The following is a 27,097-nucleotide window of genomic DNA, read 5'->3' on the forward strand; positions in this document are numbered from 1 at the left end:
AACCATGAATGCCAACATGTACTGTGTACTGAAGCAGAGCATTCTGAGACTCTGCCGCAGGGCAGTATTCTAACATGATAACGTCCCCAAAAACACCTCAAGGATGACCACTGCCTTGCTAAAGAAGCTGAGGGTAAAGGTGATGGACTGGCCAAGCATGTCTCCAGACCTAAGCCCTATTGAGCATATGCGGAGCATCCTCAAACAGAAGGTGGAGGAGTGCAAGGTCTCTAACATCCACCAGCTCCGTGATGTTGTCATGGAGGAGTGGAAGAGGACTCCTGTGGCAACCTGTGAAGCTCTGGTGAACTCCATGCCCAAGAGAGTTAAGGCAGTGCTGGAAAATAATGGTGGCCACACAAAATCAATATTTTGTGTGGCCACCCAGTCCACCTGCAGCCCTCTTTCCTCACCACCCAACATGCCTGGGCCTACCCATTTCTCACTATCCACTATGCCTAGGTACACATTCCCTCACCACCTACCCTGCTTGTAGCCCCCCTTTTTGCAGAAATTCTACGGGAGGTGGTCAGAGACTGCAAAACTTACTACAGGAGAGGTTCATAGACTGCAGACATAGTACAGGAGAGGGTCAGAGACTGCAGACATAGTACAGGAGAAAGTCAGAGACTGCAGACATAGTACACAAAATGGTCAGAGACTGTGGCCATAATACAGGAGACGGTCAGAGACTGTGGCCATAATACAGGTGATGGGCAGAGACTGCGGTCATAATACAGGTGATGGGCAGAGACTGCAGCCATAATACAGGAGATGGTCAGAGACTGTGGCCATAATACAGGAAATGGTCAGAGACTGCGGCCATAATACAGAAAATGGTCAGAGACTGCGGCCATAATTAGGGTTGGCACCTCATCCCTTTAAATCTGAACACATATTAATTACACAGGTTCTGTGGCTGAAAAAGGTGGTAATAAAAACTCACTTGGTGCCTTATCTGCATTAAATTAGCCTCAGAACCTGTGTAATTCATATGTGTTCGGGTTTAGGTTGAGGTGGCAATGCTAGCCATAATACAGGAGATGGTCAGAGACTGCGGCCTTAATACAGGAGATGGTCAGAGACATGCTGCCCTAATACAGGAGATGGTCAGGGACTGCGGCCGTAATACAGGAGACGGTCAGAGACTGCAGTCATAATACAGGTGATGGTGAGAGACTGCGGCCATAATACAGGTGATGGTCAGAGATTGCGGCCATAATATAAGAAATGGTCAGAGATTGCGGACATGATACAAGAGATGGTTAGAGACTGCCGACATGATACAGGAGATGTTCAGAGACTGCAGACATAGTACAGGAGAGGGTCAGAGACTGCAGGCATAGTACAGGAGACGATCAGAGACTGCGGCCATAATACAGGTGATAGGCAGAGACAGCGGCCATAATACAGGAGACGGTCAGAGACTGCGGCCATAATACAGAGAACGGTCAGAGACTGCGGCCATGATACAGGAGATAGTCAGAGACTGCGGCCCTAATACAGGAGTCGGTCAGAGACTATGGCCATAATACAGGAGACGGTCAGAGACTGCAGCCATCATAGAAGTGATGGTCAGAGACTGCGGCCATAATACAGGTGATGATCAGAGACTGCGGCCATAATAAAAGAAATGGTCAGAGATTGCGGACATGATACAAGAGATGGACAGACTGCAGACATGATACAAGAGATGGTCAGAGACTGCGGACATGATACAGGAGATGTTCAGAGACTGCAGGCATTGTACATTGTCTGCAACAGGAGTTTACAAGATGTAACAACGTGCCAAAAAAACAAAAAACTTTACTAATAGTCAATTGCTCAAGCACAGGAAGAATAAATAGTTAACAGGTCTGTGAAGCTCCCAGTCTGACCAGCTAATTCCTTCAAAGAGAACATAAAAGGAAAAGGTCAAACAAATCATGAATGGCTGACAAGGACTCTGGCATAAATAGCTCTATAGAAACTGCTGAAGTTGCAGCATCTTGCAGAAGTCTAATCTTCATTCACCCATGGTGTGTGCAATGTAAATAAAAACAGAGATAAGAAGCAGTGTGAGAAGACAGAGGGGAAGTCATCCCTTGATCAGTGTGAGCATTGCCTATTCTACACACAGGATGGATGAACACACTGATGATTAGGGATGAGCTTCGCGTTCGAGTCGAACCCATGTTTGGCTCGAACATCGCCTGTTCGGTTGTTCGCCGAATTGCGAACGATATGGGCCGTTCGCGCCAAATTCGTGTGGCGTGTCATGGCCCATAATTCACTGCGGCATCGCAGTGCATTGCTGGCTGATGATTGGCCAAGCATGCACTATGACCCACATGCTTGGCCAATCACAGCACCGTCGGTAGAGAGAGCTGTAATTGGCCAAAGCCAGGGTGGCTTTGGCCAATTATGGCTCGGGGGTTTAGAACACGCCCCACACTATATAAGGCCGCCTACACGGCGGCCCTGTGTAGTGTGTTCCGGTGTGCTTAGATAGAGAGAGAGAGACAGTGTCATTTCATTTGAGTTAGCTAGATTAGGCAGGACAGTCAGTGAGTTAGCTGCACTCATAGTGTATTGTGTATATATATATGCATCCCAGGTGTTGCATATATATATATATATATATATATATATATATATATATATACACTGTATTCAGTTTAGCTAGATCCGTTCCTGTTATCTTCCTACTGACAGGCAGGCTTGTCTTGTTACAGTATTTACAGCTACCTGAAGCAAATTTCTGGTGTTCTTTTGATCCTATTAGTACCACAGTCAGGCAGCTAGACTATTTACAGTTAGTGTAGTGCGTCCTCCTCCTCCTCACAGTGTTCAGTTAAAGCTACAAGTTAGTTTAGTGTGACCTCTGCACTGTGTTCAGCTAAAACTACAAGTTAGGGTAGTGCTTCCTCCTCACAGTGTTCAGCTAAAGCTACAAGTTAGTTTAGTGCAACCTCTGCACAGTGTTCAGCTAAAGCTACAAGTTAGTGTGATGCGTCCTCCTCACAGTGTTCAGCTAATACTACAAGTTAGTGTAGTGAGACCTCTGCACAGTGTTCAGCTAAAGCTACAAGTTAGTGTAGTGCGTCCTCCTCACAGTGTTCAGATAAAACTACAAGTTAGTGTAGTGAGACCTCTGCACAGTGTTCAGCTAAAGCTACAAGTTAGTGTAGTGCGTCCTGCTCACAGTGTTCAGCTAAAACTACAAGTTAGTGTAGTGCGACCTCTGCACAGTGTTCAACTAAAACTAGAAGTTAGTGTAGTGAGACCTCTGCACAGTGTTCAGCTAAAGCTACAAGTTAGTGTAGTGAGACCTCTGCACAGTGTTCAGCTAAAGCTACAAGTTAGTGTAGTGCGTCCTCCTCACAGTGTTCAGCTAAACCTACAAGTTATTTTTTTGCGAGCTCTGCACAGTGATCAGCTAAAGCTACCTGTAGAAGGTTGGTGGTATTTTCCTGATCCTATCACTACCGCAGGCAGCTAAATAAGCTACAAGTTAGTGTAGTGCGTGCTCTGCACAGTGTTCACCTAAAGCTACCTGTAGAAGGTTGGTGGTGTTTTCCTGATCCTATCGCTACCGCAGGCAGCTAAATAAGCTACAAGTTATTTTTTGGCGAGCTCTGCACAGTGTTCACCTAAAGCTACCTGTAGAAGGTTGGTGGTGTTTTCCTGATCCTATCACTACCGCAGGCAGCTAAATAAGCTACAAGTTAGTTTTTTGCGAGCTCTGCACAGTGTTCAGCTAAAGCTACCTGTAGAAGGTTGGTGGTGTTCTCATACTACAGGCAGGCAGTTGATATTGCTAGCTGCAGTATCAGTACATATATATATATATATATATATATATATATATATATATATATATATATATATCCCAGCTTAGTGCAGCTACAGGCCATTAGTATGTCTGGAAGGCCAACAAGGAGAGGCAGACAGTCACAAGCCAATAAAAGAGGGCAAGCAGGCTCTGTGTCTAGAGGCAACAGTGCTGGTCGTGGAGATGGTGCATCCTCATCAGCATGTGGCCGTGGGACACTCTTGGCCTAATTTTCGGCAGCTGGCCGTGTTGAGCCGCAACACGCGGAAGACTTGGTCGAGTGGATGACCAAGCCGTCCTCATCCTCCTCATCCTCTCTCACCCATGCTCAGGGTACTTTGTCTGGCAAAGCAGCGGCCTCTTCCCTCGGCTCAATGTCATCAGTAGGGATGAGCTTCGAGTTCGAGTCGAACTCATGTTCGACTCGAACATTGGCTGTTCGCAAGTTCACCGAACAGCGAACAATTTGGGGTGTTCGCGGCAAATTCGAATGCCGCGGAACACCCTTTAAAAGTCTATGGGAGAAATCAAAAGTGCTAATTTTAAAGGCTAATATGCAAGTTATTGTCATAAAAAGTGTTTGGGGACCTGGGTCCTGCCCCAGGGGACATGGATCAATGCAAAAAAAAGTTTTAAAAACGGCCGTTTTTTCAGGAGCAGTGATTTTAATAATGCTTAAAGTCAATCAATAAAAGTGTAATATCCCTTTAAATTTCGTACCTGGGGGGTGTCTATAGTGTGCCTGTAAAGGGGCGCATGTTTCCTGTGTTTAGAACAGTCTGACAGCAAAATGACATTTTGAAGGAAAAAACTCATTTAAAACTACCCGCGGCTATTGCATTGCCGACAATACACATAGAAGTTCATTGATAAAAACGGCATGGGAATTCCCCAAAGGGGAACCCCGAACCAAAATTAAAAAAAAAAAATGACGTGGGAATCCCCCTAAATTCCATACCAGGCCCTTCAGGTCTGGTATGGATTTTAAGGGGAACCCCGCGCCAAAAAAAAAAAAAAAAAAAACGGCGTGGGGTCCCCCCAAAAATCCATACCAGACCCTTATCCGAGCACGCAACCTGGCAGGCCGCAGGAAAAGAGGGGGGGACGAGAGTGCGGCCCCCCCTCCCTCCTGAACCGTACCAGGCCACATGCCCTCAACATTGGGAGGGTGCTTTGGGGTAGCCCCCCAAAACACCTTGTCCCCATGTTGATGAGGACAAGGGCCTCATCCCCACAACCCTGGCCGGTGGTTGTGGGGGTCTGCGGGCGGGGGGCTTATCGGAATCTGGAAGCCCCCTTTAACAAGGTGACCCCCAGATCCCGGCCCCCCCCCGTGTGAAATGGTAAGGGGGTACATAAGTACCCCTACCATTTCACGAAAAAAGTGTCAAAAATGTTAAAAATGACAAGAGACAGTTTTTGACAATTCCTTTATTTAAATGCTTCTTCTTTCTTCTATCTTCCTTCATCTTCTGGTTCTTCTGGTTCTTCTGGCTCTTCTGGTTCTTCCTCCGGCGTTCTCGTCCAGCATCTCCTCCGCAGCGTCTTCTATCTTCTTCTCCTCGGGCCGCTCCGCACCCATGGCATGGGGGGAGGCTCCCGCTCTTCTCTTCTTCTTTTCTTCTCTTCTTCATTTTCTTCTCCGGGCTGCTCCGCAATCCATGCTGGCATGGAGGGAGGCTCCCGCTGTGTGACGGCGCTCCTCGTCTGACAGTTCTTAAATAACGGGGGGGCGGGGCCACCCGTTGACCCCGCCCCCCTCTGACGCACGGTGACTTGACGGGACTTCCCTGTGACGTCACGGGGAATGCCACAGGGAAGTCCCGTCAAGATACCGTGCGTCAGAGGGGGGCGGGGTCACCGGGTGGCCCCGCCCCCCCCGTTATTTAAGAACTGTCAGACGAGGAGCGCCGTCACACAGCGGGAGCCTCCCTCCATGCCAGCATGGATTGCGGAGCGGCCCGGAGAAGAAAATGAAGAAGAGAAGAAAAGAAGAAGAGAAGAGCGGGAGCCTCCCCCCCATGCCATGGGTGCGGAGCGGCCCGAGGAGAAGAAGACAGAAGACGCCGCGGAGGAGATGCTGGACGAGAACGCCGGAGGAAGAACCAGAAGAGCCAGAAGAACCAGAAGATGAAGGAAGATAGAAGAAAGAAGAAGCATTTAAATAAAGGAATTGTCAAAAACTGTCTCTTGTCATTTTTAACATTTTTGACACTTTTTTCGTGAAATGGTAGGGGTACTTATGTACCCCCTTACCATTTCACACAGGGGGGGGCCGGGATCTGGGGGTCACCTTGTTAAAGGGGGCTTCCAGATTCCGATAAGCCCCCCGCCCGCAGACCCCCACAACCACCGGCCAGGGTTGTGGGGATGAGGCCCTTGTCCTCATCAACATGGGGACAAGGTGTTTTGGGGGGCTACCCCAAAGCACCCTCCCAATGTTGAGGGCATGTGGCCTGGTATGGTTCAGGAGGGAGGGGGGGCCGCACTCTCGTCCCCCCCTCTTTTCCTGCGGCCTGCCAGGTTGCGTGCTCGGATAAGGGTCTGGTATGGATTTTTGGGGGGACCCCACGCCGTTTTTTTTTTTTTTTTGGCGCGGGGTTCCCCTTAAAATCCATACCAGACCTGAAGGGTCTGGTATGGAATTTAGGGGGAACCCCACGTCATTTTTTTTTTTAAATTTTGGCCGGGGTTCCCCTTAATATCCATACCAGACCTGAAGGGCCTAGTATGGAATTTAGGAGGACTCCCACGTCATTTTTTTTTTTTTAATTTTGGTTCGGGGTTCCCCTTTGGGGAATTCCCATGCCGTTTTTATCAATGAACTTCTATGTGTATTGTCGGCAATGCAATAGCCGCGAGTAGTTTTAAATGAGTTTTTTCCTTCAAAATGTCATTTTGCTGTCAGACTGTTCTAAACACAGGAAACATGCGCCCCTTTACAGGCATACTATAGACACCCCCCAGGTACGAAATTTAAAGGGATATTACACTTTTATTGTTTGACTTTAAGCATTATTAAAATCACTGCTCCTGAAAAAACGGCCGTTTTTAAAACTTTTTTTTGCATTGATCCATGTCCCCTGGGGCAGGACCCAGGTCCCCAAACACTTTTTATGACAATAACTTGCATATAAGCCTTTAAAATTAGCACTTTTGATTATTCATGTTCGTGTCCCATAGACTTTAACGGTGTTCGCGTGTTCGAACTAACATTTTTCCTGTTCGCATGTTCTGGTGCGAACCGAACAGGGGGGTGTTCGGCTCATCCCTAGTCATCAGTGACTCCTTCCCTAGCCCCACCATGTCCTCCTGAGGAGTCCCTCGAACTGTTTGACTACAGTGTTGGGTACATGCTCCAGGAGGATGCCCAGCGTTTGGAAGGCTCTGATGATGATACTGAGCTAGATGAAGGCAGTAATGTGAGCACGGACAGAGGGGGTGCCCAAGAAGGACAGCAATCTGGTAGTCATGCTCCCCCTGCTGCAGCATACTGCCAGGTTTGATCCAGAGATGAGGAGGGAGGGGATGATGAGGTCACTGACTCAACGTGGGTGCCTGATAGGAGAGGGGAGGAGGAGGCGGCACATCACCAACGAGGCAGGATGCCCTCCAGGGGCCAGCCTAAGGGCAGCACATTGACTGCATCACACCCCAAAGCTCCGCATGTGCAGGGCGCTGCAGTCTCTGCGCGTTATTCAAAAAATTCTTTGGTGTGGGCCTTTTTTGAGATGAGTGCATCAGATCGCACCGCTGCTACTTGCAACATATGTCTCAAGCGTATCTCTCGTTGCCAAAACATCTCCCGCTTGGGCACCACATGCTTGACCAGACATATGTTGACCTGCCATGCAGTTCGTTGGCAAGCGTATTTAAAAGACCCACACCAAAGATCAAAGAGGACCTCTCCTTGCTCCTCAGCTGAGATCTCCAACCCCACTATACCTTCAGTCCTCTCTGAGACCTGCACTGAGAGGAATGAAGGTGTAGAATTAGGTGTGTCACAGCCAAGTACTTGTGGGCAATCTCCTTTCGGTACACCGACATCAGATTGTACCAGGCAAATTTCCCTGCCCCAGCTGCTGCACCGCCGAAAGAAGTTCGCTCCCAGCCATCCACATGCCCAGCGGTTGAATACTAGCTTGGCAAAATTGCTAGCACTTCAACTGCTGCCTTTTCAGTTGCTAGACTCTGTCCCCTTCCGTGAGTTTGTGGAATGTGCGGTTCCTCAGTGGCAGGTACCCAAACGCCACTTTTTCTCATAGAAGGCGATTCCGGCTCTCTACGCATGTGGAAGGCAATGTCTTGGCCACGCTGGACAGGGCGGTCAGCGGTAAGGTGCATATTACCGCTGACTCATGGTCCAGCAGACATGGACAGGGACATTACCTAAGTTTCACCGCGCATTGGGTGACTCTGCTTGCAGCTGGGAAGGATGCAGGACAAGGTGCAGTAGTGTTGGAGGTTGTTCCGCCACCACGCCTCCAAAATGCCACTACTAATGATTGTGACACACCTCTCTCCTCCACCCCCTCCTCTTCTTCTTCCTCCATGGCCTCTTCCTGTGCTTTGTCCTCGGAACCAGCGGTGCTCCGTAGCCCCGTTCATATTTGCGTAGCCCCGTTCAAGGGGCTACGCAAGTATGCAGGCCAAATGATGCCATGCGGTGCTTGAGCTGGTGTGCTTGGGGGACAGGAGCCACACTCCGGCAGAGGTTCTGTCAGCTCTGCAGGGGCAGGTTCAGAGGTGGTTGACACCACGCCAACTTAAGGCGGGAATGGTGGTTTGCGACAATGGCACCAACCTCCTCTCTGCCCTCCGACAGGGACAAATGACCCATGTGCCCTGTTTGGCTCACGTCCTTAACTTGGTGGTGCAGCGGTTCTTAGGCAGGTACCCAGGCTTACAGGATGTCCTGAGGCAGGCCAGGAAAGTCTGTGTGCATTTCCGCCGGTCATATAATGCCAGTGCTCGGCTGGCAGACCTCCAAAAGGAGTTTAACCTGCCCAAGAACCGCCTAATCTGTGACATGCCCACCAGGTGGAACTCAACGTTGGCCATGCTGCAGCGGCTGCACACACAGCAGAGGGCCATCAATGAGTACCTGTGCGACTATGGCACCAGGACAGGGTCAGGGGAGCTTGTTTTTTTTTTCCCCACGCCAGTGGGCCATGATCAGGGATGCATGCACTGTCCTGTCACCATTTGAGGAGGCCACGAGGATGGTGAGCTGTGACAGTGCATGCATCAGTGACACTGTCCCCCTTGTCCACCTGTTGGAGCACACGCTGCGTGGAATAATGGACAGGGCACTTGAGGCTGAACAGAGGCAGGAAGAGGAGGACTTCCTTAGCTCTCAAGGCCCCCTTTATCCAGACAGTGTTCCTGTGTGCCCACCGATCACACAGGAAGAGGACGAGGAGGAGGAGGATTGTGTCAGTATGGAGGTGGAGCCTGGCACTCAGCATCAGCAGCAGTCTTTAAGGGATCAGTCCCAAGAAACACATGGACTTGTGCGTGGCTAGGAGGAGGTGGCTGCGGACCATGTTGTCCTTAGTGACCCAGAGGACTCCGGACCGAATGCCTCAGCAAACCTACGCTGCATGGCCTCCCTGATCCTGCAAAGCCTGCGTAAGGATCCTCGTATTCGTGGTATCAAGGAGAAGGACCAATACTGGCTGGCAACCCTCCTTGATCCACATTACAAGGGTAAGGTTGCGGACCTTATCTTGCCATCGCAGAGGGAGAAGAGGATGAAACATCTTCGGGAGGCCTTGCAGAAAGGTCTGTGCAACGTGTTCCCAGAGACTGGGAGGTTACAAACTCCTGTTTCTGGACAACGTGTTGCTGAGGCTTCAGTCAGTCAAAGAAGGAGCGGTGGAGAAAGTGGTCGTCTGACCGATGCGTTCAGACAATTTTTTGGTCCGCAGCCCCAAGGTATGAGCGGTTCCAGCAACCATCGCCAGCATCTGTTTTACATGGTGCAGGAATACCTAGGGGCAAGATCTGACTTGGACACCAGTCCTACCGAAAATCCTCTGGGTTACTGGGTCTTGAGGATGGATCACTGGCCAGAGCTTGCACAGTATGCAATTGAGCTACTGGCCTGTCCTGCACCCAGCGTTCTTTTAGAACGCACATTCAGTGCTGCTGGAGGCTTTGTAACCGATCACAGAGTGCGTCTGTCCACCGACTCGGTCGATCGACTGACCTTCATAAAAATGAATCAGTCTGCTGAGTATATAGGGCAGGCCCCTACTTTCAAACATCCAACTTACAAACGACTCCTACTTGCAAATGGAAGGAGACAACAGGAAGTGAGATGAAATCCACCCCTAGGAAGGGAAATTTTCTCCTGTAAGAGTTAATATGGGAAAAACGTTTCTCCTTTCCACTGATGCTTTATCACCAATCCTTGTTTCACAAGAAACCCCAAATTTTCAAAAAACATTTGTCATTGGGACAAAAAATGAGGTGAAATCTTCTGAAGAGGAGCACAGACAGCAAAACAAATGTCACAGGGGTGATAACCCTTCCCTATGTTTTCCAAAAAGTTTAAAATAGATTTTTTGGCTGGAGCTAAACACATTAAAAATGTACCAGTTCAAAATTACAAACAGATTCTACTTAACAACAAACCTACAGTCCCTGTCTTGTTTGCACCGCCTGTATACTGCTGTTCAGAGTATATAGGGCCTGGTGGCCCCACGCCTTTCCTTTTTTTAATTTAGGTGCGGGGTTCCCCTTAATATCCATACAAGACCCAAAGGGCCTGGTAATGGACTGGGGGGTATCCATGCTGTTTGTCTCACTGATTTTCATCCATATTGCCAGGACCCGACATTACATTAAAGCCGCAAGCAGATTTAAATTACTTTTTTTCCTTTAAAAATTACATTTTGTGCAGGGACTGTTCTAAGCACGGGAAACACGCGCCACTTTACAGGCATACTATAGACACCCCCCAGGTACGATATTTAAAGGAATATTTAACTTTTTTTTTTTTTTAACTTTAAGCATCATTAAAATCACTGCTCCCGAAAAAATGGCCGTTTTTAAAAGTTTTTTTTGCATTGATACATGTCCCCTGGGGCAGGACCAGGGTCCCCAAACCCTTTTTAGGACAATACCCTGCATATTAGCCTTTAAAATGAGCACTTTTAATTTCGAACGTTCGAGTCCCATAGACGTCAATGGGGTTCTAACGTTCGTGCAAATTTTCGGTCCGTTCGCAGGTTCTGGTGCGAACCAAACTGGGGGGTGTTCGGCTCATCCCTACTGATGATTAGACTTTTGCAGCCAGCATTACCAGTGGGCCTGTGACATGTTTGATAAGATGTGATCATACCTTCTTCATGCACAGGTATGCTGGATCCTCTCCATCCCGCCCTGCTCTGGCCACTAGCATCTTCTGATCAAATGTGGCAGGCTGGGTAATCTGATTGGCTAAGGAGGTGGTGGGAGGCGGAGCAACTTAGCAGTCACACCCTCCCATGCAGAAGAGCAGCGCTATTAGTTGCCTGTCACACTGGTCTGTCCCTTTCCCTCCAGCATGTGAAAGCTGGAGGGAGAGGGGGGAAAGCCGCACACAGCTCTGCAATTACTACCACCCACCTGCCGCACTGAACTCCTTGCTATCCGGGGTACCCCAATCAGCTGCCCTGCTGGGAGCCTGGGGGGCTCCGTTATTGATAACCAAGAACAGGACATTAATACCGTTTAACTTGATCTTACCAGCGCTTTGTCCAAAATTGAAGATTTGGAAAATCGAAACAGGAGGGAGAATTTCAGAATCTGTGGACCATTGAAGTCCATTGAAGACCTTAACTCCTCTGCCACTGCCTTACTACAGGAACTGATCCCATCTGTTACAATTTACAGATTGGAATTCGATCGCATACACAGGGCTTTGGGCCCGAAGAAGGCGGAAAGGCCCCCCACGTGACATAATTGTGAAACCTACCTTTTACAAGATCAAGGAAGCTGTCATGCAGGCAGCCTGGTCTAGTAGAGACCTAGTGTTCCAGTCCCATAAATACCAAATCTACGCTGACCTGTCTCAATCTACCCTACAAAAGTGCAAGGACCTTGGTCCATATGTGCGGGTCTTACAAAGCCATAACAATAAATATCGCTAGTGTTTTCCTTCCAGGTTGCCGTTCTCATTGAATGGCCGGCCACACTCTCTTTCAGCACCCGATGAGGCGCAGGAGGTCCTCGAGCGGCTGAAGCTCGCCACTCCAAACACTACGACTTCACAGAACTCTCAAGCTACCACACGCAAGTCTCCATGCCCAACCCCCCTCTGGGAACCCCTACCTCGTAGAAAACGCTCCACAGAGAAAAGGGCACACACTAGTCCTGGACCCAATGACTGAACAGGAGTCTGATCCTACGCACTTTGCTCCATCTTGGGTATTTTGTTGGCCTTCCTTTTTTTGTTTTATGTTGTTTGCCTTTTCTTTTTACTTGAAAAGAGACCTTAGAAGTGTTGTCTCTATGGTGGATGCTGACAACCCACCTAGTTGAAAAACCCGTTTATTTTATTTTTTTACATTTTTTTTTTTCAGCTGGTGTTCCAATATGGGCTATCTTGCTTCTGTGTAATGTAATTCTAAGGCTCTTGCCATCCACAGTAATTATCTGGCTGGATGTTCTCACATTTGATTGTGTCCCCTGTGACCTCTGTGAGTTGGCAGGGGCCTTCATGCTAAATTCTATATTCTAAAAGGGATTTCAGGCTACCTCATATTTTCTGTAGACATACATGTAAATATCTCTCAGGTTGCATTCTTAATCCTGTCTATTACCTTTTTGGCATGATACCAGTTGCCTACAATTATGTGGGTCGTGCCTGCCCTTGGAAGTCACTTAGGGGTTTCCTGATGAAGTCATGTGATGTGATGATATGCGTCGAGATTGGGGCATAGGTGAAACCGGAAGTGTTATTTTAGCGTTTTTTACTAAGTGAGTGTATCTACCTAGTACACTTTCAATAAATACCAATTTGTAAACGGTATTATGCTATTGGGATCTTTCTTCCATTCTTCACTTCTTCTGAGCAAACTGGAGGCGAAGGCTGTGTCCATATCCATGATCTATTACATAACCAATTGCTGCATCCACCCAAGAGGGACCCTTTGAAGACCCCTGTTCAAAGCATCCGAGTCATCCATGCTGTAACCTTACAGCAGTAAGGTGAGGGGCTTGTGCACATTAAGGTGTCACTGCAGTGGATTGGCCTGGCATCGGCCGTTATTTTTTCAAGTTGAGACTGTGAAGGTGAAGGGAACATCACTTTATTCAACGATCTGTTGATTGTTCCAATTTCATTGGAACTATTGTGTATTAGAGCCCAAGGCGGCCTATTGGACATTTTATCATAAAGTATTATACACATATATTTCTGTTTCAGATTGCATTTAGCATATTTTGCACTTGTATTCACTCATTATTTACACCTCTTAGTGGCCATCACTAGCACTACGTGCTGATCATTAAGTTTATTACTGCACCTCAGTATTGTTTTACCTTGCAGCTTAGCATCATTCATTGTGATATGTGTTTTAGTTTTTGATCTACTTGCTTTATCTAACACTACTTGTTTTTTTCACTAGTACTTTATTATAGTGGATTACATTTCTTGTTAGAGAGTTCACAGCGCAGCATCACAACACAATTCACTCAGGGGCAGGCCCGGACTGGGACAAAAAATAGGCCCGGGCATTTTAGACTGAGCAGCCAATTTTTCTATGGACCGGGGGGGGGGGGTGTATCGGTCCTCCACGCTGTAATGTGCAGGAACACTGATATAAATATGAAGGGGACTGCACTGTAATGATTACCCCCCTTACATCAGAGTCCGCACAGAGGTCCCTTACATCAGAGTCCGCACAGACCCCCCCTTACATCAGAGTCCGCACAGAGGTGTCTTACATCAGAGTCCGCACAAACCCCCCTTACATTAGAGTCCGCACAGACCCCCCTTACATCAGAGTCCGCACTCAGCCCCCTTACATCAGAGTACGCACAGAGGTGTCTTACATCAGATTCCGCACTGAGCCCCTTTACATCAGAGTCCGCACTGAGCCCCCTTACATCAGAGTCCGCACTGAGCCCCTTTACATCAGAGTCCGCACTCAGCCCCCTTACATCAGAGTCCGCACAGAGGTGTCTTACATCAGATTCCGCACTGAGCCCCCTTACATCAGAGTCCGCACTGAGCCCCTTTACATCAGAGTCCGCACTGAGCCCCTTTACATCAGATTCCGCACTGAGCCCCCTTACATCAGAGTCCGCACTGAGCCCCTTTACATCAGAGTCCGCACTGAGCCCCTTTACATCAGAGTCCGCACTGAGCCCCTTTACATCAGAGTCCGCACTGAGCCCCTTTACATCAGAGTCCGCACTGAGCCCCTTTACATCAGAGTCCGCACTGAGCCCCTTTACATCAGAGTCCGCACTGAGCCCCCTTACATCAGAGTCCGCACTGAGCCCCCTTACATCAGAGTCCGCACTGAGCCCCTTTACATCAGAGTCCGCACTGAGCCCCTTTACATCAGATTCTGCACTGAGCCCCCTTACATCAGAGTCCGCACTGAGCCCCTTTACATCAGAGTCCGCACTGAGCCCCTTTACATCAGAGTCCGCACAGAGCCCCTTTACATCAGAGTCCGCACAGAGGTGTCTTACATCAGAGTCCGCACTGAGCCCCTTTACATCAGATTCCGCACTGAGCCCCCTTACATCAGAGTCCGCACTGAGCCCCTTTACATCAGATTCCGCACTGAGCCCCCTTACATCAGAGTCCGCACTGAGCCCCTTTACATCAGAGTCCGCACTGAGCCCCTTTACATCAGAGTCCGCACTGAGCCCCTTTACATCAGAGTCCGCACTGAGCCCCTTTACATCAGATTCCGCACTGAGCCCCCTTACATCAGAGTCCGCACAGAGCCCCCTTACATCAGAGTCCGCACAGAGGTGTCTTACATCAGAGTCCGCACTGAGCCCCCACTTACTGTAAGGGGGAGCTCTGTGGACTCTAATGTAAAAGGGAACACTGATTTAAGGGGGTCTCTGCTCACCAAAGTCCCCCTCTTGTATCAGAGTCCACAGAACACCCCTTAAATTAGTTTTATATACACATTGGAAGGCAGGAGAGAGGGTGAGCTTACTCACCCCAGGATGAGGCTCCGGAGCGGGCTGCCTGCAGCTTCCTTAATCTTCCTTAATTCACCACCAGGGATGTGTGGGCGGGGCAGACGCAGGGGGTGTGGGCGGGGCAGACGCAGGGGGTGTGGGCAGGGCAGACACAGGGGGTATGGACGGAGCAGATAGAGTAGAGGGGCGGGAAGAGGAGGAGCAGTGAAACTGTCAACGTTGGCTGAGCTGTGTGTGAGAGAGACACACAGCTTAGCCGCTCAACCAATCAGCTGCTATTGTAGTTGCACCGGAGCCCAGAGATGACACAGGCACGGCCGCATAGCGGTGGGTGAGCGGCGGCCGTGGCCTGTGTTAACCCTGTCCAGGCCGCGGGCGCCGCTTACCTCCTGCTGTGCGGCCTGATCATCAACAGGCTATGGAGCTGGAGGTCCCAGCCCACCGGGCAAATGCCCGGTCTGCCCTATGGCCAGTCCGGGCCTGCTCAGGGGTACTCCCCCTCCCCCCCTTTACATCTCCAATCCCTACTTAAATCTACAGTATACTTGAATACTCACGTCCTTCACTGGATTGTATTACTACTCCCAGCCCCTTAAAAAAATGTGGGCTAGTGGCGGCTCCACATTAATGTCTAATCTTAATTTACCTACACAAGATGTTCTACTATTGACCTAAATACCTCTTTTCCTGGTTCCGCAACCCTTCCTATTACCCTAATTAGCATATTACTGGCTATCACATTCCCTCCCCTCTTTTTCCTTCTATCTTGTATGCTCCTTCTCTCTTGTATGCTTTTAACTATGTAGCACTAACTCACGGTGGAGCTGCTGGTTTAAGCGGGTCTGTTACCTTCACCTTGCTTCCCTCTGTTTCACCGGCACCGGGTCTAGGGTTCTGTTGAGTTTACTTCTGGACGACACATGCACCAACACTGGAGTACGTTTTCAATACTTTATTAAACAGACAAACTTTAGGAAGTAGCAGGAAAGAGGCGGAAAAGGAAACTTTCAGGAGAAACTCAAATATTTTCTTGCAGAATCTTAGTGGCAAATGTCCTGGTAGAATTCAAATAATTATGTTGAATGCGCTCCCCTTGTGGGACACACTCCTTGCTCGTATGGATAGGCCTCTCTCACCGGTCTAGCAGCCAGCACGCAACACGAATCAAAAGTCTCTGCCACAGACTTGTTTGGGGGGTAAATCCATACGATCCTCTGCCACAGGATGTATCAGATTTTCTGCAGTGAAAGTCAGTCACAGTGCCTGAACCTTTAAGCCGAGCCGGCAACACTATGCTGTATAGTTACTTCTTTTGTATACGTCCTCCAACCGAGTCACCAGGCCCTTCTATAGACCAGCTCACCGCGTGATCTCTCCAAGAAGTGTCCTCCCCTGGGATCTCCTCGGCTGTCCAGCTTCGTCATACAGGACCGACAGCTCAGGACCATTCCTTGGCCGCGGTGGTAGGCCCCAGACAAGCCTCTGGACCCACCCCTGCGTCGCTGTATCGTGGGCCTTCCGATCGGAGGACCACGAGGTAGCTCCTTAACGCATACCTGTCGGCCAGGAGGGCCAGCAGGTGGCTGTAAAAAATGAACCCCAGAACATGCCGTCTGTCCCATAAATACCCTCTTTCCAGAATGCAACCCAGAGGACCACCTCCACCGAGCTTGTCTCCGAGACAGAGGAGCATCTATACACTTCGACACGTTGCCTTTCCAACACTGGCCAGTAGCAACAGTGACACCCACAGGTCAGCACAGAAGCACACACAACGTCAGCCAAGCTGGAACAGAGGCGAACTAATAACCTTCCTAACACACTATTTACTAAATTTACCTAACTTGCGGTAGATTGTAAATCTACCAGCGCTACAACTATTTGTCTCTTCTCTTCCTTTACCCACTCCTACGCCTTACCTTTTAGTGGGCGACGCGTCGGGATGCCCAAGTTCCTAAACAACCTTGTGAGCTTGACTGCAGAGCTTCTGGCATTAAGCTTTGAATTTCAACCACCGTAATTACTTCTTCCAAATTCACCATTATCTCACAAAATGTACAAGGCTCTCAGAAACGTAGGTGCGCATTTACTTACTACTCTTTCAGACACACTAACATTGGTAGGAGTACAGGAAGCCAGGATTTCTGTTTCCTCCCAACCTAAATTCTTACACCGAAATTATCCTCAAACATTTCAAGCGAGTTTCAGTGAAAAAAAAAAAGAGAGCAGTACTGGTGGCATTCCATAAAAACACTCTGTTTGTATGCTCCCTTGAAATAGCTGACCCCATTAAACAATTTTTACTCCTCCAGGGGAAAATCTTTGATGTAGAACTGACGATTGTAAACTATTACGCTCCTAACACGCATCAGACTCGGCTCTTCTCTCACCTATTGCGCGTTACTGCGCTTAAAGAAACATTGAAATATAGAAAAAAAAAAGGGGGGTACGCTAATGCCCCGTACACACGATCGGACATTGATCGGACATTCCGACAACAAAATCCTAGGATTTTTTCCGACGGATGTTGGCTCAAACTTGTTTTGCGTACACACGGTGGCACAAAGTTGTCGGAATTTCTGATCACCAAGAACGCGGTGACGTAAACCACGTACAAGACTAGAAAAGGCCAGTTCAGAACCAAGCGCGGCACCCTTTGGGCTCCTTTTGCTAATCTCATGTTAGTAAAAGTTTGGTGAGAGACGATTCGCGCTTTTTCAGACTCGTGGTTTTCAGATCGTTTTCTGCTGTTCAGTTTGTGCTTGTGGGTTTGTATCTGCTCTTCAGTGCGTGCAAGCAAGCTACGCGTGGCTTGTCATTGTGTTCTTGTTCATTCGTTACTGTTTTTCAGGTCGCTCTTCACAGGCCTTGCTGTTCTTCAGTGCGTTCTGTTACTTCGTTCTGAGCAGCCGACCGTTTTCTGTTGCGTATACGTACTCCTCGTAGAGTTCGTGCTGTGCGGGGGCTTGGTGTTGGGGTCCTGACCTTGACACAAGTCCAGTCCATGAACAGGGTGGGGAGGAGTTCATGGACCAAGAATTGGTTGCTTCAGCGTGACTAGTTCTGTCATATGCCTTTGCTCCATGAGATCTGTGAGAATAATCCTGATGATTTCAGGAACTTTCTCCGGATGACGGACCCCGTATTTCACCGTTTGTTGGCTTTGCTAACCCCTTATATTAGCAGGCAGGATACCTGCATGAGGCAAGCCATCACTCCGGAGCAGAGGCTTTTCGCCACCCTGCGGTACTTGGCGACGGGGAGAAGCCTGCAGGACTTGAAGTTCTTGACAGGCATCTCCCCCCAGGCTCTGGGGATCATTATCCCAGAGACCTGTTCTGCCATCATCCAGGTCCTCCAGAAGGAGTATATTAAGGTAAGATTTTTATCCTTTAATATCACATTTTATTGTATATAATGTTTGATAATATATTGTATTTCTTTCCTCATTCCCTAATTACCATGATTGTATTATGCTGTGAATGTCCCCTTTGTCCTCATGCATGCTGGATTTTTATGTATTTTTTTTTCTCCTTCATACATATTTGCCTTCACTTACCTCCCCAGCATGCTCTCCTGGCCCTATATTCACCTCATATATTCACTTAACAATGTATTTTATCAGCTCAATAGTAGTGCTTTATCCCAAACACCCCCTAAAATGTGATTTGTGCTTTAAATTCAGGCAGAGTACCAGAGGCTTTTTTTGGGGGGGTCCCCAAATCATTTGGAACCCTCCCTCCCCCCAACTGCTAAGTCAGCTGATACCAATTCTCTATCTATCCTCAATCCTCTATCTACTGACTTTGCCAAACCCATACACACTATACCCACCTCTTTTGTGGTCAGATGTATGGATGAATTCCCCTAAGCATGTAGTGCAAGGGCCTGCCTGTATACTTTCAAATGGTAATATTTAAAGTTTTTGTATCCTATTATTATCTTGATAGGTAATAGCAGAATGTCCAAATGTGCTCAAATGTGTACAGTGTGTATTTATATCTTTGTATTATGACACTTCTTACCTGTCCAGTGGGCTGCCAATAGTGTAACTAAGGAGGGGCTGTTCAAAGTAATACCCATTATTTAGGCATTCATCTCTCAATGAAGTGGAGAGGGTTACCTGTCCAAGAGCTCCCCCCTCCCTATAATGTTATAAATGGCCCAGGAGGGGGGGGGGATATGATAGGTGTACCTTATACTTTGGTGTTTAAAAATTCCCATAAATAAATGTTATCTTGATGTTGGCCAAGAATGTTTGTGTCTAATCTGCTTTCCATGTTTTTATGTGCAAAAAGACTAATTTTGTTTTGTTTTCCTCAACAGTTTCCTTCCACGCCACAGAAATGGCAGACTGTGGCCTCCCACTTTGCCCAGCGGTGGGACGTTCCTAACTGCGGAGGGGCTATTGATGGGAAACACGTCCACATCATCCCACCACCCAACTCAAGGTCGTACTATTATAATTATAAGGGGTTCAATAGTATTGTGATGTTGGCGGTGGTGTCGGCTACTTATGAGTTCCTGTATGTGGACGTGGGGAAGAATGGCCGGATGTCCGATGGTGGAGTCATCGCCCAGACCGAGTTCTACAGGCGTCTCCAGAATGGCAGCTTGGACTTGCCACCTCCAGAAGACAATGTGGAAGGACACCCATTCGTCTTCATTGCGGATGAAGCTTTTGCGCTGTGGGACCATCTTATGCGGCCATTCCAGATGAGGACCCTCACCCCGGACCAGAGGGTTTTTAATTACTATTTCTTACACCCATACATATGGCGGAGTACAAACTGAATCACATTATCCTGGCGTGCTGTGTTCTACACAACTTTTTACGGCAACATTCTGCCAAATATGCTGGCTCAGTTGGGCCTGAAGCCGGAATTCAAAATGAACCAACCCCGACGGCGCTTGAAAGTGGCCGTCCTGGCTTGCCCTCCCTGAGTGCCCGTGATGTCCGGCTAAGATACCTAGAATTCTTTGCAGGTAGGGGGGCTATCAATATGCCAGACAATGTGTGAAACCTTTATCAAATAAAAAAAAATTAAACAAATCTTTGGTGACATTTCCTGCTTGTGTTTGTTTTAGCTGACCCTGACAGAAATGTGGTGAGTCCAGAAAATGGCGTGATTGTGTAACCTTATACAAAGCACTGTTGGGTGTTAGTTACTAAAGGCAAAGACACTTTGCACTACAAGTGCACTTGAAACTGCACTGAAACTGCACTTGTAGTGCAAAGTGGATTTGCCCTTTTAGGAAATAACCCCCATTGTCACAGAAAGCAGCAATTAGAGCACAACATAAGTGTTGGAGCGTTGAGACAATTATCCACACATTCTTGATTAACAATCTTTTTAATACCTGCACAGTCACATGTACATTTAGAAAAAGTTTTTTAAAACAAACCAACATGTTTGTTGCATAACAATTTTTGGGGTCACATTAGAAAAAGTAGAAATGTCCACTTACAAAGTTCACTTTTGGTAGAACTTGAAGGCAATATCAGACATGAGTATTTAGGAACTGTGTTTGATATTGCATTCAGATGGGGTGAAGTCACCCCCGGAAAAGCCAAATTTTGAAGATGCACACAAATAGCCGAATGTCAACATGTGCTAGCTGCCATCATGGGGGATCAAGGGACGTGTTTTGGGGGAGCAACCCCTTCCTCTCAGCTACTTTATTATTGAGGAAGGGGTTGCACCCCCAAAACGCGTCCATTGATCTCCTGTGATGGCAGATAGCACATGTTGACACACTGTGTGCCTCTTCAAAATTTGGCTTTTCTACAATTCGACAAAAAATGTAAAAATTGTAGCACACCATAAAAGAAAGGGATTTGGAGGGGTTTTGAACTCTCCCCAAAACATCAATGATGTTCTTATTCCTTGATGTTTTCCAATACAACATTACACCCCATGATCTCTCCAATCAGGATCTGTGCACTTTCCGAGGTAAAATGCCCTGGATCCACAACATTACGATCACCTAAAAAGATAGAAAAAAAAAAAAAAAACATGTATTATAAATATGCTGGCATCCATCTCTTACCTGAGCCTGTGGTCGCAGACACTCACCTGTTGTGGTGACTAGTTCCACCACGTCTTCCTCCTCCTGCTCTTCTTGTCTTTGGGGGATTTCCCCTTCTTCCAGAGGTGGGGGGTCTCTGGTCTCCTCGGATGAGGGGTGTCCTCCGAGTCTTTTCTCCCCTATGTAAAAAAAAAATGGTATACTTAGCACACAGATATTTTATGGCAGAACTATAAATATGAAACATTGCTTGGAAGTGGGGTACAATTGTCTATTTTGGCAGAGTTCCAAGATGTAGAATTTTTAGTGTCCTTCGTCAAGCTTCAATACTTTACCTGTCTTGTACAAGCTTCACAGATGGAGACCCCCCTGTAGTATACACTGGAGCACATGTGTGGACCCCCTAATAAAAAGGGTGTTCTTGTGTCCCACACCAGTGCTCCAGAGTCCAGATGTGTAAACAGCTGCTGAGTGTCCTCTCCTTACACAGAATCTAGTTTGCATTTCATTCTAGTAACAAACCCATCTACACAACCAAATTATTTTCATACAAGTAGGCCCTAAAAAATGTGGTCAAATGCATATGGCCAAAACAATGGTGTTTTATAGGCCGAAAGAAAAATATTTGATATGAACGAATAATGTGCCCATGAACATGAAAGTTGCCATTTTAAACTGTACAACAGTTAAGAAAAGCACATGGATCAGCACGAACGTAATAAACACAAAAAGACTAGGAACACAGCACAACTACTTACTTTTTTGCAGCACTCTCCGGATCTTTCTGTACTGCTCGTGTTCTCTTAATTTGAGGTCTGACCGCCGTTTCCTGAGCTGATCTTTCGATCGTCGTACCCCGAAATTCCGGTGCAGACTCTTGACCACTTTCGCCATGATCTTGGCCTTTCGGACATTGGGGTTGGGGTAAGGTCCATACTTCCCGTCATAGTCGGCCTTCTTCGGGATATCGACCATCTCCAACATCTCCCCAAAGGACATATTTGAGGCCTTAAATCTTCTCCTTCTGGATCCAGACGTTTCCGGCTCCGGGCTTTCCTCCTCTTCGTTGCTGTAAGTAGCACGCACCTGCTGTTTCTCCGCCATGGGCTCTTCCCCCACTGCGCAGAACGGGGAATAGACTAGAATGAACGTCAGGGGCGGGCGGAGTTACACGCATGCGCAGTGTGTATAAAGCGTAACATGCATGCGTAGTATGTACGATCTGTGTGTGTGAGTATAGGAGGCGCCGATCGTGATAACGAAGGTAAGATCTAAACTTGGGCCTATACTGCCTCTAGATTGAGGCCTATATTGTAACAAGATTAGGAGAGTTTTGCCTGACATTAGGGTTTGTCTTGTGTTGTGTCTTGCAGTTAAAATGGATGGCTTCAATGACCACAACTTCCTCCCCCTGTTCATAGACAAGTACAGGGAGCTGCTCTGTCTGTGGCAGGTCAAACACCCGCATTATAATCATAAACAAAAGAGGCAGGCAGCCCTGGAGAAACTGCTGTAGTTGGTGAAGCCGATGGTCCCCACAGCAACCATCCCCTATTTAAAAGCGAAAATTGGTGGCCTGAGGAGCACTTATCTAAGGGAGTGCAAGAAGGTCACGGATTCCCAGAGATCCAGAGCTGGAGCAGATGACATTTATGTCCCCAGACTGTGGTACTATGAGAGACTGCGATTTCTGTCAGACCAGACTGGAGTCAGGGAATCCCTCTCAACCATTCCTTCCACTCTTCCTTCCACCCCAGCTGAGGCTTCCGATGTCCAACCTGGGACTTCCAGCCAGGAAGAAGTGGAGGAGCCCAGATGGAGCCAGGTATAGCATTCTTCTACAGATTTCTGGTCAAGAAATAAATGATCTTTACTAGATGTCATTATTGATCACTAATTGCTGATTTAATAAAGTGTTTTACATATCAATAGACAGTAGTGGACCAAAATATTTGGGACAAGAATGAAAAATGCTGGGCTCAGAATGATCATCAGTTATATTTGTTAACATTCAATTTGCAACAGTCATGAGGTGACAATTGTGTGTGATTGATGAATAAAAAACTAAAGCTGTCCCTTTTTCATACACAGGAAGACCTCAGCCAGGAGGAGGCTCTGGAATGTGGCACACAGGAGGAGGCTGTGGAATGTGGCAGCCAGGAGGAGGCAGGGGTAAGTGGCAGCCAGGAGGAGGCGGGGCTAAGTTGCAGCCAGGAGAAGCCTGGGACCAGTCACAGCCTGACAGAATCGCAGGTTCCTCCCCTCCACCTTCCATACAAAACACAGAGGAAGGCGACTCATATGCAGGATTCAGCACTCAGGCTCATTCAGGAGGCTTCTGCGTCCCTCAGAGCCTTATCCACTCCTAAAGAGGCCTTTGCCTGCATGGCTGCCACCGAACTGAAGGGCATGCAGGTGGGTCAACGCCTCATGTGTGAGAAACTTATTTATAAAGTCCTAAGTAAGGGGGTGAGTGGCAAAATCACACCCAAGACTGACGTGATTGAGTTGGACCATCCTCCTCCTCCTCCTGCTGTCACAACTCCACCACCAGAGCCACAGCGTGGAAGGAAGCGTGGAAGGAAGACCAGAAAGTGATGACCTGGGTTCAGTCTGGTCTGACAAAAGATGCAGCCTCTTGTATGACCACAGCCTGGGGACACAGATGTCATCTGCTGCTTTCATGATCTCTGGGACTTCGGGACCAGACTGCACTCCCTTAGATATGGACTCAGGCCACCAATTTTGCTTGAAAATAATTGATGTATGCCCTGGGGACCAAAGGCTTCACCAATTTCTGCTGTTTCTCCAGTGTTGCCTCCCTCTTTGTTTGGTTGTGAGCCCTTAATAAAGGAATTTTTGGTTCAATTATACTTGCCTATGTGTGTTTTCCTTCAAAAAAAACAGTTCGTTGGTGAGGAGGCAGGTACATTTCAAAAATACTATGTGAAATTAACAAGAGACACCAACACCAAACAATCTCATTGAGATTAAATAATACAAGATATCAATGGTGTTGTGGTAACTTGACACACAAAGCACACCCAAAAATATTCTTTATTAAAAAGCAAACAAAATTAGAGAAAAAAAAACAGCCTTGAAAAAAAAATTGTGACAATTAAAAATAAACCAAAAAAAAAATTGGTCAGATGTGACAAATCAAAATATATTGAGGGAATCACAATAAATAATAAAGAAAGAAGTTTGTGAGAAGTCTGTGTGAATATAAGCAGCAAAACTACTTCATTCTTCTCACATTATAAAGAAGAAGAGAGTGCGCTGTATTAAACCATTTTTTACATTGCAGCGTGCAGAAAGTGCTCTATCCATTCCGAACGCTAATTTTACCAGACCGAGCTGTTCCGTCTTGGAATTTCTTCTGAGCATGCGTGGCACTTTGTGCGTCGGAACTGGCCACACACGGTCGGAATTGACGCGATCGAATTTTGTTGTCAGAAAATTTATAGCCTGCTCTCAAACTTTGTGTGTGGGAAAATCCAATGGAAAATGTCCGATGGAGCCCACACACGGTCGGAATATCCGACAACACGCTCCGATCGGACATTTTCCATCGGAAAATCCGACTATGTGTACAGGGCATTATTGTGATGGGGGATAGTAATATGGTCCTGGACGGGAATCTAGATAGGTCCTCCTCTACCTCTACATCATCTCAAAACTCAACCGGAAACATCAACCGCAACGCTTTAATGATCTTTTAACAGAATATGATTTGGTAGATGCATGGCGAGAGTTAAACCCTAGAGCTTGAGACCATACATACTATACTATACATACTATACTATATACTATACTATACATTCTATTCATTCTATCCTGCTTATGCGGACTGACATACAGGTACATCAGTTGTCGCAGGAGAGCCCACCTGCCGCAGTATATCTGCGTGAGCAGGTCGGCAAGTGGTTAAAGACACAACTGAGGCGATTCGGTCCTCTCTAACTATTTTACTGAAAATGCAGCTTCCGTCTCCTCCCCTACGAAAAAGAGAGGGAAGCTAAAATCCAGTCACTCTCCAACACACTAACTCAATTGAAAACAAAATTCAAGACGTCACAATCCACATCACTATGGAAACAAATAAACACGAAGCAATCCGAACTTAACCTTCTCCTCAATGATAGGCCCAAGAAGCAAAAAATGTTATGCTTGCCCCAATAAACCAGGGCCAATGTTGGTAAATTTACTTAATGGAAAAAAAGAAAAAATAACTGCAAAAACATGTAAAATATAAGCTGCGATGTCCTAAATGTGACACAAACACACAACGTAAATGGGAAAAATTGGTGACTCGCACTAAACAAATTAGTGTGTGTGTGGCTGAAGGGTGCCACGACCTAAAGAAAATCCAAAATACAACAAATATATATGTGTGTGGTGTAGCACACTATATAAAATTGGGGGAATGCACAGGCCCTCTTGGTGAGTACATATACAATCTATGCAATAATATATCACAATTAGTGCAAAGAATATTTAAAAAATAAGTCCGTGTATAATATATACAGAATTAGAAATATAAATGTGAAATAATAAAGGAATAGTCCATATGGAGAAACCCCAAAAAAGTGATTGACAATCCCGGGTTATTCAATTGAGTGGAATCCTAGGTGTATGGGTCCACCGCCATAAATAAAGAGCCTGGCCGCTTACCAGAACCCCATGACCCCCCGATACAGAGGGTCTAAATGGGCTGTGAGATCCTGCTAATCTGGAACTCCCAGGAGTGAAGATGGAGGCTGGAAAGGGACGTCAGGAACTGTGGTAGAGATGAGTGGGTCCACAGGAAAGGACTCAGCCCTCAGCAGAGTGTTGTCATCAAAGGGAGAAAAAAAGGAGGGCAAAAAGGAGATTTCTTTATCAAAATCCAGAATGGTGCACAGCGCAAGTCAAGAGACAACCTTATTCAGTAAGCAGAGTCTCAAAGCTCTACAACTTCAAAGAGTGCCAAATGGACTGCCAAGAACCACAAGTTTATTGATGGTTTATAAATAACTTCCCCCCACTGAAGAATGTTGTGATACTTGGCAGACTACCCGTCTTTTTTTTCTTTTGACGGCTGTTCAGCTTCAGCAGACCAGAGAATTCTCTCTGAAACAGCAGCAGCTGGATCACTCCAATCCTGTTCTTTTTAGCTTTGGAGCCACTGGCTGCCTCATCAGATCTAACCTTGATATCCAAGGCATTGAATTGGGACCTAATTCATACAAAATGAGCCCATTTGCTGACGACCTACTCTAACCCAACCGCAAACCACTCTACCTAATTTTCAGACATATTGGGTCTCTCCATTAATGAAAACAAGTATATGGCTCTTAGTATCACACTTCCTGATGCAGAGTTCACCTCCTTGAAGCAAAATTTTAAATTTGTATGGGCTTCCACCCACCTTAACTCCTTCCCGTCCGTGCTATAGCCAAATGACGGCTACAGCGCGGGCCTACATAACCGGGAGGCCAAAGGCACGCTCCTTGCGTGCCCCCTGAGGTGCGCGCGCAGCGCGCTCTGTGATCACAGAGTCAATGAGATCCCAGCCCCCTACTATGTGATCAACTGTCAGCCAATCACAGCTGATCACGTGATGTAAACAGAAGATCGGTTATCTTTTTTTTTCGCATGAGGAGAAAAAAAGGCCATTCGCTGGCTTCAGTGAAAGGGACATCAGTCCCAAAGAGGAAGAGGCACAGCCACCTCATCTCTGCACACCAGTGCCACCAATCAGTGCCCACCAGTGCATATCAGTGCCTCCAATCAGTGCCCCTATCAATGCCCACCAGTGCCATCTCTCAATGTCCACTAGTGGTGCAAATCAGTGCCTCATCAGTGTCACCTAGCAGTGCTGCCTATCGGTGTCACCTACCAGTGCCCATCACTGCCACCCATCAGTGCCAGCTATCAGTGCCATCTATCAAAAAAAAATTACATGTTTGCAAAATTTCACAACAAAACATAAAACTGTGGGGGTTTTTTTTCAAATTTTTGGGTCTTTTTTCATTTTTTAACAATTAAATACCACCAAAATGGTCTATTTGTGGGAAAAAGAAGATAAAAATTTCATTTGGGTACAATGTT

The 27,097-nt window shown here is 47.1% G+C and overlaps 1 protein-coding gene across 2 annotated transcripts in view; it reads right to left on the minus strand.

Annotated features, from left to right (window-relative positions):
• Nucleotides 1-27,097, minus strand: part of SMTNL1 (smoothelin like 1) — a 396,202-nt gene that overhangs the window by 200,916 nt on the left and 168,189 nt on the right. The window contains exons 4-5 of one of the 2 annotated variants that reach the window (XM_073596980.1): nucleotides 21,052-21,183; nucleotides 20,855-20,962 (exon numbers count right to left, since the gene is read on the minus strand). The exons of the other annotated variant lie outside the window; for it this stretch is intronic. Coding sequence (XP_073453081.1) covers nucleotides 21,064-21,183 — 120 coding nt within the window. The 3' untranslated portion in view covers nucleotides 20,855-20,962; nucleotides 21,052-21,063. Of the gene's footprint in view, nucleotides 1-20,854; nucleotides 20,963-21,051; nucleotides 21,184-27,097 lie in introns of those variants that run through there. 2 annotated transcript variants of the gene reach the window in all.

The sequence above is a fragment of the Aquarana catesbeiana genome, linkage group LG08 (assembly GCF_042186555.1).
Source record: "Aquarana catesbeiana isolate 2022-GZ linkage group LG08, ASM4218655v1, whole genome shotgun sequence".
Taxonomy (NCBI): domain Eukaryota; kingdom Metazoa; phylum Chordata; class Amphibia; order Anura; family Ranidae; genus Aquarana; species Aquarana catesbeiana.